Consider the following 14,785-nt stretch of genomic DNA (forward strand, 5'->3'; position numbering starts at 1 on the left):
TGCAGCCCTGCTGCTCTGTAGCAGTGCTTCTTCTATAGGGTGGAGGGCAACTGGTTACTACAAGCTGTGTGTGATTTACTAGGGAGACATGCTGTGCAGAGATATACAAAGCAGCATGTCCTTGCTGGCAGGAGAGAGACCTGTGTTGTTTACACAACGATGTCCGAGTGCCAGCTGGGATTGACATCGCTAGCCGCCAATAGCAGCATTGGTAGGGTGATCATGCCTCCTCCCAGGAAATGCATATCATGTGTATATACATGATTTTGCCCAGCCCTGCCGCCCTGTAGCAGTACTTCTTCTATAGGGTGGAGGGCAACTGGTTAAAGCTGAAATGTGATCATTTTTAAATGTACATTGACATCCTTCATTTTAATGCCTTCAAGTTAGGTCTCCCCTTCACTGGATCTGCTGAATTACTCTCTACAAGTTTGGCAACATAAATCAATAACTGGTTATAATTTACATGAGTAATTAAAAAGCAGAGGTTGAGGCAAGACATGTTTCATTTTGTAACAAATCGATTTTTAACCAAACATTCAGATGTATACGAATCTCTAAATAAACATAGTAACTTAAAGAAAATCCAAATAAGTTATAACAAAATTAACAAATGCATTGGTTTCATTCGGTCTGTTTCATTATTAATCAGTTGGTGCAATTTCTGGGTTCTAATGAAGAAAGCGGTAGCGTCTGCATCCCTTTAGATGTATGTAACCATTGAAAAATATTTCATTGAAACTTAATCTTCTATTGCAGAGGATGCCTAAAATCTGACTTGTAGACGTCTAGGAAAACCAGTGAGCCAACTCCACAAGCAGGAAATGACATTTCTGGGCAGGTTCTGTATATCAGCTGTGCACAGAACACTTTTCAGGTTGCCATATTACATTGAGTTTTACAGAAAATTACAGCACAGAAAGTTAAAAAAAGATGGTGACTTGAATACCTATATGTATGAAGATGGACTCTGCTCAGACCAATCAGACAGAGGCCTCTGTGACCAAGCCCCTTATGGGCAGGACAAAATGTGTCAGAAGGCGTGTCCAAAGTGATGGCTGAGGTCCCTCACTACACACTGACTCTGACTCCCGGAGATCGTTCTGAGCGGCATCCATCTTCATACACACTGCCAAGTGTCTGGAATTACTGGGGATGCTGTTCCCTCTTCTCTGCTAGCAGGGTGATTACTATTTGCTGTCAGCCTCGAGCGACGCCAGAATCACACTTATGGTTTTCAATGACTATATGTTTAATATATAAATATATCATTTTTTATTTGCTATTTTTTGTAAGAAATTTCAGTTACCCTTTTGGAAAGCCAAATGAAGGAGACACAATGTCCTTTAGTGTTTTAATAAAATAAATGTTATTTATTATATATATTGGATGATGATGATCACAGGATCACATGGTCACATGGTTGAACTGGATGAACTTTAGTCTTTTTTCAGCCAAACTATGTAACTATGAAATGATTGTCCCAATACACACTTGCAGAATATATACTGTACATCACTTATCTCGGAGGTCCCATGATATACTTTTGTCAATAAATACAACTTCATCGCAAATCAATACAGAAATCATTTATTATAGTTGTATGGTTTTGTAAAAGGGCATTTCCATAATATATGATTTTATTCAAAGCTGATCGTGATTAGTGATAGTTTTGATAATCAGATATAGAAAATAAGAGCATAAAATACCATGAAATATGTTCTGAATCCTAAGATTCCCCTCAACCCTAATTCCCCCTAAATCTTCTATTTATTCCAGTTATAAAGTTATAATTACACATTGAAAAAAGCGTCCCCTAAACCCTAATTCCCCGTACATATCCTATCTATTCAGTTACAATTATACATGAGAAAACAGTCTCACTTTGGGCACATTTTTCATTTTTTCAGTGTTTCAAAATGTCTGACTTTTCTTCATCTTTATTTCCTTCTTCTTCTCTTTTCCCTTTATATATCTCAATCTACATTTAAAGTGACACTAAAGCTCTGTATATTTTTTTTTGTGTGTGTGTAATAACAAGCATGTTATACTTACCTGCTCTGTGCAATGATTTTGCACAGAGCAGCCCCGATCCTCTTCTTTTTGGTTCCCCGATGGTGCTCCTGGCTCCTCCCAATCAAGCAGTGCCCCCAGGGAAAGCCGCTCACCCTGGGGGCACCGCTGTGTGCCTGTCCCTGAGCCACTGCTCCATGCCTCCATAAGACACACAGGGGTTTATTTACTAAAGCTGGAGAGTCCAAAATCAGACTCCCTTCTGCATAGAAACCAATCAGCTTCTAACCTCAGCTTGTTCAATGAAGCTTTGGCAATGAAACCTGGAAGCTGATTGGTTTCTATGCAGAAGGGAGTCTGATTTTGGACTCTCCAGCTTTAGTAAATAAACCCCACAGAGTCGCAGCTTAGCCCTGCCCCTTGCTCTATCCTCATTGGCTCAATAGCTATGATTGACAGCAGTAGGAGCCAATGGGCTCTTGCTGCTGCCTCATCCAATGAGGAGGGAGAGTCCCTGGACTGGAGGGAGCTCAGGTAAGATTTGGGGGGATGGGGGGGCTGCACACAGGAGGTGTTTTACCTTCATGCATAGAACAGATGAAGGTAAAAAACGTTCTTCCATTAGACCCACTTTAATAATGTGTTTGTGTTTTAAGTCAAATACGATTGTATAGATATGCTGGGAGCTCTGACTGTACTAGTTTCCCAATATTTCCATCTTGCTGAGGCGTTGGCTGCAGTACCAGCTCACACTATTTGTTCTCCTTTAGTAAATCTACTTTGATGATTTATAGACTCTTCCACAATATGTATTGATGTATGGTTACACTGATCTGTAAATCTGACACCAATTCACACGGGTGGGTCAGTACAATACTAGTACAACAGGAACAGGAGAACAATGGCGGAGAGGAAAAGCTTTGCAGTTGGTACAGCAGTGCCTGGAAGACAAAAAATGATTATAAATATTCATGTTCATAAAGTGTCTATAAACATTAGATGACAGCCCATCTGTACGATTTAAGGTGCCTAAAGGTCTGGCAGGTAAGAGGCCCTTCCAGATGAGGCTTCTTGGGAATGACAACCACTATATTGCCCACCAGGAATGTATTGTCAAAGAAGTCTGGAATGAACCTCCCCCAGCAATATGTGTATAACAAATCCAACTGTTCCAATGTAAGAGCGTGCCTACACAGTAATATATCAAGCATGGGAAGATTGTACACCCCATTCCTAAGGCAGGTGAGACCGCTCTACAACCTCCACTGAAACCTAATGCTCCAGAAACTGGGTGTTGAGGCTGAAAGGATTCTGACAGCCTCCGATGCTGAATAGGACACAGGGAACAGCCAGCTGTCAGGGTAGGCGCATGGATGTGCACAGATGTGGGGCTCCTGCCAGCTCCCTTCATGATCGGTCAGCACTTTGGTGCCAGGAGTGCTATTTAAACTAAAATGGGACTCTGTCTCCATGCCGTGTTTGGTCTTAACTTGTGTTCCTGTGTATCCTGCTATCTGTTTTGCCTTGCTGATCCGACCTGTCAATTGACCTCACTGGAACGCCACCTGCCTCGACCTCTGCCTGCCCACCGACTATTCTTCTGCCTGCCGATTCTGTCTGACCTTGCCTGCTTGTTGCTAAACAAGTCCGCCTGACCTTGCCTACGCTGATCCTGCTTCCTACCGGCTACCCTTCCAGTATCCTGCACCTGCACATCTGCCTGAACATTGGCTGCCTGACTAACCTGCACCTCTGCCAGTGTGCCGTCCTCCAGCCACTCCTGTATTTCTTGACGCACATCCGTCTACGGAATTCCCATCAGGCACTCGTGCCCCTTCGCCACTCTCTATCACTTTAGCAGGGCCCCTGAGCCAGAGCCGCAAGGGAGGCCCTTCTCTACATCTCACTCAGGTTCCACCATCAGGTACGTGACACCAGCACTCCAGTAAATCAGAAAAAACTGATATCCTTTAATACAGAAAAGTAAGATACAGTAGAATGGACAGCCATATTATTTTAGCCATTAATTGCTGAAACGCGTTGGCTGTCTATTCTTCTGTATCTTACTTTTCTGTATTAAAGGATATCCATGTATGCCTAATTACCGGAGTGTCGGCTTTTCCTTGTGTCTTACACCCCATCCCTACCTAATGCTCATGGGCACCTTTTAGTTAAAGTAGAAATATCACCTTGTTTTACAATATTAAGTGCTTGATGGGCAAAATAGATGTAGTACTTGGTCCTATTGTCCTGGGTGCCCTGTAACACTAGCTGCGACATCAGACAAGGTGGCCCCCTCACACCGTTATCCAACACCACGGCCATAAAGGAGACAACAGATATGCTAGCAAGGACCTGTCTCCACCTTTCAGCACTTGTCCAAAGCAAGCACTGGCGAGAGGAATGCAAAGGGAGGTGGACTGTTTGGGAAATGTTACCCTATGAGGGCTGTCATTTCTATCCGGGTTCAGTACAATGTACAGGATAAGAGCTCATGCAGACAGCGGTTGTAGACTGTCAGTGGTCTGTTTGTTCAAGTATCCTTCCTATCCACTTATATCAGAGTCTGCTGACATCCATATCTAACATTCATCTGGAGAATGTAAAGGACCGAGAGCAGCTGGAGCTTGTCCAGTCTTCCAGTTGAGCTCCGAACACACCTTTACATGAGTCCTGAGGATGTTCGTGGATTGGAGGAATTGTGAGAAATCTCCTATACTCCATCCTTGGAAAGGGACTTCCTCAGATAAAACTCTTTGATTGTCTCCTAGGATGGAAACCCCAATCCGTCTATACAGAGGAAGACCTCCACATTTCTGAAATCCCACCTAACTTACTGGATGTTTGAAAGGAACACGCCTTCCCTGGAATAGGGGTTATTTATTTATTTAGTCCTTTTAATCCCAATGTTTTTCCCCACCAGCCAGTCAAGTTGATCTACTGTACATTGACTAATAGATATATCTTGTATATACCTGTACATATAACTAATATGGAGTCAGTTTTGGTATCCACATTCCTGGCCCAACCTTAGGAACAGAATTATGATGAGGTCCTCCTTCTGACTCTCCCTCTGTCAGTATATTACCTCTCAGCACATATACTTGCAGCGGAGCCTTGATTGGCTCTCAAGAAAAATTCACATTTATTCTTATTAAATAATCACATTGAAGGAAATGTCTGTTTCAAAACTTTCACTTCTGATTGGATGTCTACAATGAGCACAGGTACTCTTGGCATGGATAAAATTACCTCCTTAAGTTATTCAGCCGCATCATTTTACCAGCAACCAATGAGAGGATTTCTACCTAATTCTATTGTGAACGTCTTTCATCTGTGATGCACTAAGACTACATTGTAGCTGATTATAAATAGAATGTCAAACTCACCTCCAACAGGCGACACAGCAACTGAAAGAAAATTGAAGACACAACTATTACTTAAAAATATCACATTTTCTTGCTTTTTTAATAACTTAAAAGATTTATTGCAATTATATATACATACTTCTACATCAATTACTAAACCCTGGACCCTGCATTCACTATATCCGCTCTCCCCGGACCCCGCATTCACTATATCCGCTCTCCCCGGACCCTGCATTCACTATATCCGCTCTCCCCGAACCCTGCATTCACTATATCCGCTCTCCCTGGACCCCGCATTCACTATATCCGCTCTCCCCGGACCCTGCATTCACTATATCCGCTCTCCCCGGACCCCGCATTCACTATATCCACTCTCCCCGGACCCCGCATTCACTATATCCGCTCTCCCTGGACCCCGCATTCACTATATCCGCTCTCCCCGGACCCCGCATTCACTATATCCGCTCTCCCCGGACCCCGTTCACTATATCCGCTCTCCCCGAACCCCGCATTAACTATATCCGCTATCCCCGGATCCTGCATTTGCTATATCCTCTCTCCCCGGACCCCGCATTCACTATATCCGCTCTCCCCGGACCCTGCATTCACTATATCCTCTCTCCCCGGACCCCGTTCACTATATCCGCTCTCCCCAGACCCCGCATTCACTATATCCGCTCCCCGAACCCCGCATTCACTATATCCGCTCTGCCCGGACCCTGTATTCACTATATCTGGTCTCTCCCCGGACCCCGCATTCACTATATCCGCTCTCCCCGGACCCCGCATTCACTATATCCGCTCTCCCCAGACCCCGCATTCACTATATCCGCTCTCCCCGGACCCTGCATTCACTATATCCGCTCTCCCTGGACCCTGCATTTACTAAATCCGCTCTCCCCGGACCATGCATTCACTATATCCGCTCTCCCCGGACCCTGCATTCACTATATCCGCTATCCCCGGACTCTGCATTCGCTATATCCCCTCTCCCCGGACCCTGCATTCACTATATCCGCACTCCCCGGACCTCGCATTCACTATATCCGCTCTCCCCAGACCCTGCATTCACTATATCCGCTCTCCCCAGACCCTGCATTCACTATATCCGCTCTCCCCGGACCCCACATTCACTATATCCGCTCCCCGAACCCTGCATTCACTATATCTGCTCTCCCCGGACCCTGTATTCACTATATCTGGTCTCTCCCCGGACCCCGCATTCACTATATCCGCTCTCCCCAGACCCCGCATTCACTATATCTGCTCTCCCCAGACCCCGCATTCACTATATCCGCTCTCCCCAGACCCCGCATTCACTATATCTGCTCTCCCTGGACCCCGCATTCACTATATCTGCTCTCCCTGGACCCCGCATTCACTATATCTGCTCTCCCCAGACCCCGCATTCACTATATTCTCTCTCCCCGGACCCCGCATTCACTATATCTGCTCTCCCTGGACCCCGCATTCACTATATCTGCTCTCCCTGGACCCTGCATTTCCTAAATCCGCTCTCCCCGGACCCCGCATTCACTATACATCAGATATTTCCAAAAATATTCTTTATTAAAAATAGGTCTTACCTTTCTGGTGTATAGGTCCAATAGTCGTATTTTGCACATCATTATTGCCAACCGAAGCTGATCTCATAGCAGGACAACTCTAGAATCAGAAAATGGGTCATCAAATCATTAAGAAGTAGTGATGTTCCAATGGGTGGAGCCTGATGGGGAAGCTGAGACACTGGATGCTCTCTCCTTGTAATTGACAGCAGCCTGGGGGAGGATTCTATAGCCTATAGTAGGCTGTATGTTGGCTAGGGATCCACCCACTGCCTGTTCTCAATCACAGTGGGTGGATCCCTAATAATGAGCAGCCAGAGTTCACAACAAACTTGAATCCCATCCTTACTTAACTCCAACTTTTCACCCAAACCCTAAAACTTAATGAAACTGGTAACTCTTCTCTGCCAGCTGTTAAATTCTGGTTGTCTACCCTTCATTTTCATCACTTGTCTAATGCAGGCCATAGACGGGGAGAAAAACGGCCGATTTTTCTTTTAAAAAATGAAAAATCGGTCGTTCAAGCGGCCGACGTTACCAGCAATGGTAAAAAAATCGGCCGATTTTCATCCCGTCTACAGCCGGCAAAAAGTGTCCCTGCAGAGAGCTCCGCTATTTCTTTGACAGTTCCTTGACATTTACAGAGGTTGCAACAATGTATCTATTTGTATCCATTTAGGATACAGATCTTTTTATTCGGAAACAAATAGATACAATGTTTCAACCGCTATAAATGTCAAAGAACTGTCAGAAATAGCGGAGCTCTCTGCAGGGACACTTTTTGCCGGACTGGAATTCCTCCTCCTCCTTCCTCCTTCCTCCTTCTTCATCCTCCTTCTCCTCCTCCTCCTCCTCCTCCTTCTTCATCCTCCTTCTTCATCCTCCTTCTTCATCCTCTTCTTCTTCATACTCTTCTTCTTCATCCTCCTCTTCTTCATCCTCCTCTTCTTCATCCTCCTCTTCATCCTCTTCTTCTTCATCCTCATCCTCTTCCTCTTCTTCTTTTTCTTCTTTTTGTCTTCCTCTTGCAGGTCACTGCTCATGCGCAGATTTTTTATCGGTAAAAAATCGGCCGATTTGCCCATCATTGCCGCGAAAATCGGCCGATCGGCAAAATCGGCCGATTTTTTTTTCCAACTTTACTGATAAAAAAAATCTGCCAAAATACCGAAAAACGGCCGAACAAATAGCCCACTAACGGTCCGAAAATCGGCCGATTTTATTTTCGGCCAAAAAATCGTCCGATTTTCGACCCATCTATGGCCTGCATAAAAGTATGTGATGGTGTTACACAATAATCTATATTACAGAGAAAATTACTGGGCATGACGAGCACAAAACGTAAAAAAAGAATTGTAATTTACTTGACTGTTTTATCAAAGTGTTAAAGGCTTTAGTAAGATTGGTAACAAGTATAATCCTTTATCAAACATGAATGGTCAAATTCTGAAGGTTTCTACATCACAGGTAAAAGAAAACTTTCTAATGTATTATTGAATCTTCCCAAAGATCCTCGGCATCACCCCTACAGTAGACGTATGGTTATACAAAACGCGTCTAGAGGAGGCCTTTGCACACCTTGACGTCACGCCGCCGGATCAAGGAGGTCCGGCGGCACCCATTCTCTTATATACTGGTCATTGTATTCAGTGGTTTATACTGCGCTTCTATCTATATCCACAGTCACCCTGTGCCTTGATATACTTATGTATGTATACCACATATTTTAACGCTTAATAAATACTTGACATACTACACTATGGGTATCCATACATTTGTCGCTTGGCTCTGAGCATCTAACCCTAGTCTAGGACCCCAGATGTTCCATTCGGGCCAGAGGAGGGAGGTGATAGACCAGACCTGCACCCACTACTGGATTGAGGGACCCCTTGGTGTTCCATTCAGACCAGAGGAGAGAAGTGATAGACCAGACCAGTACCCAATACTTGACTGAGGGACCCCCTGGAGGACATCAACATTCCACCTGGCAGTTCCCACATCAGACCTTCAGCTGGTCTTGGATTCCTATATGCGCTGATTGCGCTTCTGGTTAGTAGGCAATCTTACCATTCTTTCACTGGATACCGCATTGGATTTCATAACAGGACTGTCACATCAGCACTCTTTATATCTATTAAGGAGCCTGTCTACCTAAGACTGTATTCATTCGTTTTCTATTACTTTAGCGCTGCACTTTATTTCTTTATTTTGCTTGCTATTGAAAGGTATTGTGGTTCCTTTTTTCAGTGCATTTAGCTGCTTACGTGTGCGCTCGCTAGGCCTCTACATATTTGGATTTATCTACCATTGTTTTCTGTTTATATTTTGAAAACATCTTCAAATTGTTATTGAATTTTTAATTGAGATTCACCTTTTCTAATACTTTTTTCATTAGTTTATCAAAGAAAATGATACTATTTGCCACATACAGTAAAGGTAAACCTACTGAAGAACTTATTCTACTGGTCCCACCACAGTCACACAATATGGTTAATATTATTTTCCTTATTAGTAGTAGTAGTAGTAGTAGTAGTAGTAGTAGTAGTAGTAGTAGTAGTAGTGGTAGTAGTAGTAGTAGTGGTAGTAGTAGTAGTGGTAGTGGTAGTGGTAGTGGTAGTGGTAGTAGTAGTAGTATTAGTAGTAGTAGTAGTGGTAGTGGTAGTGGTAGTGGTAGTGGTAGTAGTAGTAGTATTAGTAGTAGTAGTAGTGGTAGTGGTAGTAGTAGTAGTATTAGTAGTAGTAGTAGTGGTAGTGGTAGTGGTAGTGGTAGTAGTAGTAGTATTAGTAGTAGTAGTAGTGGTAGTGGTAGTAGTAGTAGTATTAGTAGTAGTAGTAGTAGTGGTAGTGGTAGTGGTAGTGGTAGTAGTAGTAGTAGTAGTAGTAGTAGTAGTAGTATTAGTAGTATTAATAGTAGTAGTATTAGTAGTATTAGTATTTAAAGCTATTACACATTATGTTGCTGAGGGAGCACTGAGTCAATCATCTGCACCAGAGGAGCTTACACTCTAATATCCCCACCTCCAATGTACACTAAACTCTGACAGCTGAAGCGAAACCCAACGGGCCTACACTTATGCATAGCTGAAATAGTAAACTGTTTAACCTGCCAACAAAATCAGTTCTTTTCAATCTGTCTTGTGATTCCCACCATTCTACTACACTACATATCTAGAGGGCACCAGTACTACTTTCAGATTTTCAGGCTCCTTGGTCCCATCTCTATCTCTATCTCTAGCCTGCTCATTAGATATTAAACCATCATCATCACTCTGATAAATGATTGTCCAGTACTCAGACAGGTGACAAAGGAATTTACAGTGTGGCAGGGGTTTCTAAACCACAAGACTGGCCCAACAAATTAACAAAATTCCTTTCCAAGTGCAACAGTTCCCATGTATCAGTCTCAACTCTTAATTCAGCTGTTATCCTGAATTCCCAACTTTAAAATAGAGAACAATCAATACTCACAGCTGAGCAGACATCGCTGGAGTTGTCACAGAAGCCGACCTGACAGTGTAAGTAAAGTTGATTGAATCCTCCCAGAAATTTAAACACTTGAAATGAAAAGCGACCTCTAAGGGACACTCCATTTTCCGACACAGAAATTGCTGGGGCATTCTTGTTGGGACATCTAAAAGTGATATCATCAGACAAGGATTACAATGTTTTCAACCATATCAAGCTAGAAATGGGAGTCATTTCCATTTTTATTTTTTTTTCCGGTAGCAGTTTTCCTGATCTGCAAGGTCGTTGTTGGGTTGTTCTCCACCATTGATTAGATTCTGACACCAATGCTTCTACTTGACAGGCGAGTGCTAGAATGGGTTGGGAGTGCAAATAGGAGGCCCATTCATTATGTAAAAAAAAAATACAAAATAATTTCTAACATGTTCTTTCCCTTTTGTGTTATGTTTTGAGTTTTAGACAGATTGTCCAAATAGTAACTTGAAAAATGTAAAGAGAATTTAAAGTGGTTGTAAAGGCTCAAGGTTTTGTACCTTCATACTTTCTATGCATGAAGGCAAAAAACCTTCTCTGTGTTGGAAATACAACAGCATGTACTATAATGTACTATATAATATTGTGTGTTAATATCACTTGACCAGTAGATGGCACTATACACTAAAGGTTACTATTTGTGCATAAGTGTAAACTTTGTTGGTTCTTCCTCTTCTCTATCATCTCTCTTCAGGAAGTAACATGTCTGCCATCACTGTTATACATTGCTGAAATGTGCTCTGTTTGTTTGCAACTTAAGCCACACAAGTAAAGTCTGAATTCTGCCAATCCCTGCCGGTGAGCCAATGAGAAGAGAGGGGGTGGGGCCAAGACACGGCTCAATGTGTGAATGGACACATGGAGCAGCGGGTGCCCCCATAGCAAGCTGCTTGCTGCGGGGGCACCCGACAGGAGGGAGGGGCTAGGAGCGCCGGTGGGGAAACCAAGAAGAGGAGGAATCGGGCTTCTCTGCAAAACCATTACACACAGCAGGTAAGTATGATGTATTTGTTATTTTTTTAAAATTAAGCCTTTAATATCACTTTAACAAAAGCATGCAGCAAGTGTTCAAGGTGCAAACATTGCTATTTTTTCCTCAGATTTTTTTCCTATCTAACAAAACTTCAAAGAACAACACAAATACATAAAAACTATTTTTAAACCTATTTTTAGAAGATATTAATTTTCATAATTTTTTTTAATCATCTCATATCAGTGATTAGAATTAGAGATGAGCGAATCGAAGTATCCGAAGTGGAATTCGAGTCGAATATCGGAAAAATTTCGATTCGTGCCGAATCCGAAAAATAGCCTAATTCGGACGCGCGAATCGAAATTTTTCAGAAAATGGCGGCTGACATGTGCGGCGACGGAGCGGGGATGTCTGGGAAGGCGCGCAGACAAGGCGCGCTGACCCATAATGCATTCCTCAACTACATGTGATCGCATCAGCCTATCAGCAGCCAGCCAGCCAGCACTGTGTAATGGTCGAGCTATAAATAGCGGCCATTTTGGAATTCTTCATTTGCCTGCAGTTATTGAACAGAGGCCGACCGCTCTGTACTAGGGACAGGGACAGAGTTAGGGCCACAGAAACGATACTTGGGGACAGAGAAAAGTTACTTAGGGACAGAGAACCATTACTCAGGGACACAGAATTGTTAATGAGGGCCACAGAATCGTTATTTAGGGACAAAGAAACGCTAGTTAGGGCCACAGAATTCATAATCAGGGACAGACAGAATTGTTACTCAGTGCCAGAGAATTGTTACTTAGGGCCACAGAAACGTTATTAGGGCCACAGAATTTTTACTCAGGGACAGACAGAATTGTTACTGAGTGCCAGAGAATTGTTACTTAGGGCCACAGAAACTTTAATTAGGGCCACAGAATTTTTACTCAGGGACAGACAGAATTGTTACTGAGTGCCAGAGAATTGTTACTTAGGGCCACAGAAACTTTACTTAGGGCCACAGAATTTTTACTCAGGGACAGACAGAATTGTTACTGAGTGCCAGAGAATTGTTACTCAGGGACAGACAGAATTGTTACTGAGTGCCAGAGAATTGTTACTCAGGGCCCCAGAAACTTTACTTAGGGCCACAGAATTTTTACTCAGGGACAGACAGAATTGTTACTGAGTGCAAGAGAATTGTTACTCAGGGACAGACAGAATTGTTACTGAGTGCCAGAGAATTGTTACTTAGGGCCACAGAAACTTTACTTAGGGCCACAGAATTGTTACTCGCACAGACACAGAATTGTTACTCGCACAGACACAGAATTGTTACTGAAGGCCACAGAACTGTTACTTAGGGCCACAGAATTGTTACTCGCACAGACACAGAATTGTTACTCGCACAGACACAGAACTGTTACTGAGGGCCACAGAACTGTTACTTAGGGCCACAGAATTGTTACTCGCACAGACACAGAATTGTTACTCAGGGCCACAGAACTGTTACTTAGGGACAAAGAAACGCTAGTTAGGGCCACAGAATTCATACTCAGGGACAGACAGAATTGTTACGGAGTGCCAGAGAATTGTTACTCAGGGCCACAGAAACTTTACTTAGGGCCACAGAATTTTTACTCAGGGACAGACAGAATTGTTACTGAGTGCCAGAGAATTGTTACTCAGGGACAGACAGAATTGTTACGGAGTGCCAGAGAATTGTTACTCAGGGCCACAGAAACTTTACTTAGGGCCACAGAATTTTTACTCAGGGACAGACAGAATTGTTACTGAGTGCCAGAGAATTGTTACTCAGGGACAGACAGAATTGTTACTGAGTGCCAGAGAATTGTTACTTAGGGCCACAGAAACTTTACTTAGGGCCACAGAATTGTTTCTCGCACAGACACAGAATTGTTACTCGCACAGACACAGAACTGTTACTGAGGGCCACAGAAACTTTACTTAGGGCCACAGAATTGTTACTCGCACAGACACAGAATTGTTACTCGCACAGACACAGAACTGTTACTGAGGGCCACAGAACTGTTACTTAGGGCCACAGAATTGTTACTCGCACAGACACAGAATTGTTACTCAGGGCCACAGAACTGTTACTTAGGGACAAAGAAATGCTAGTTAGGGCCACAGAATTCATACTCAGGGACAGACAGAATTGTTACGGAGTGCCAGAGAATTGTTACTCAGGGCCACAGAAACTTTACTTAGGGCCACAGAATTTTTACTCAGGGACAGACAGAATTGTTACTGAGTGCCAGAGAATTGTTACTCAGGGACAGACAGAATTGTTACTGAGTGCCAGAGAATTGTTACTTAGGGCCACAGAAACTTTAATTAGGGCCACAGAATTTTTACTCAGGGACAGACAGAATTGTTACTGAGTGCCAGAGAATTGTTACTCAGGGACAGACAGAATTGTTACTGAGTGCCAGATAATTGTTACTTAGGGCCACAGAAACGTTATTAGGGCCACAGAATTGTTACTCAGGGACAGACAGAATTGTTACTGAGTGCCAGAGAATTGTTACTTAGGGCCACAGAAACTTTAGTTAGGGCCACAGAATTGTTACTCAGGGACAGACACAGAATTGTTACTGAGGGCCACAGAACTGTTACTTAGGGCCACAGAATTGTTACTCGCACAGACACAGAATTGTTACTGAGGACCACAGAACTGTTACTTAGGGCCACAGAATTGTTACTCGCACAGACACAGAATTGTTACACAGGGACACAGAACTGTTACTGAGGGCCACAGAACCGTTACTTAGGGCCACAGAATTGTTACTCGCACAGACACAGAATTGTTACTCGCACAGACACAGAATTGTTACTCGCACAGACACAGAATTGTTACTGAGGGCCACAGAACTGTTACTTGGGGCCACAGAAACGTTAATCAGGGACACAGAATTGTTACTGAGGGCCACAGAACTGTTACTTAGGGCCACAGAATTGTTACTCGCACAGACACAGAATTGTTACACAGGGACACAGAACTGTTACTGAGGGCCACAGAACCGTTACTTAGGGCCACAGAATTGTTACTCGCACAGACAGAATTGTTACTCGCACAGACACAGAATTGTTACTCGCACAGACACAGAATTGTTACTCAGGGACACAGAACTGTTACTGAGGGCCACAGAACTGTTACTTAGGGCCACAGAATTGTTACTCGCACAGAAACAGAATTCTTACTCGCACAGACACAGAATTGTTACTCAGGGAAACAGAACTGTTACTGAGGGCCACAGAACTGTTACTTAGGGCCACAGAATTGTTTCTCGCACAGACACAGAATTGTTACTCGCACAGACACAGAATTGTTACTGAGGGCCACAGAACTGTTACTTGGGGCCACA

The 14,785-nt window shown here is 43.4% G+C and overlaps 1 protein-coding gene across 1 annotated transcript in view; it reads right to left on the reverse strand.

Annotated features, from left to right (window-relative positions):
* Window positions 1-1,326: 1,326 nt before the first annotated feature.
* Window positions 1,327-14,785, reverse strand: part of LOC149470703 (uromodulin-like) — a 64,084-nt gene continuing 50,625 nt past the window's right edge. The window contains exons 15-18 of the mRNA XM_089661564.1: window positions 10,415-10,577; window positions 6,968-7,046; window positions 5,403-5,423; window positions 1,327-2,954 (exon numbers count right to left, since the gene is read on the reverse strand). Of these exons, the coding sequence (XP_089517690.1) occupies window positions 2,890-2,954; window positions 5,403-5,423; window positions 6,968-7,046; window positions 10,415-10,577 (328 nt within the window). The 3' untranslated portion in view covers window positions 1,327-2,889. The remainder of the gene's footprint in view (window positions 2,955-5,402; window positions 5,424-6,967; window positions 7,047-10,414; window positions 10,578-14,785) is intronic.

This window comes from Staurois parvus, unplaced genomic scaffold (genome assembly GCF_062004578.1).
Source record: "Staurois parvus isolate SC_StPar_1 unplaced genomic scaffold, SC_StPar_1.0 ptg000034l, whole genome shotgun sequence".
Taxonomy (NCBI): domain Eukaryota; kingdom Metazoa; phylum Chordata; class Amphibia; order Anura; family Ranidae; genus Staurois; species Staurois parvus.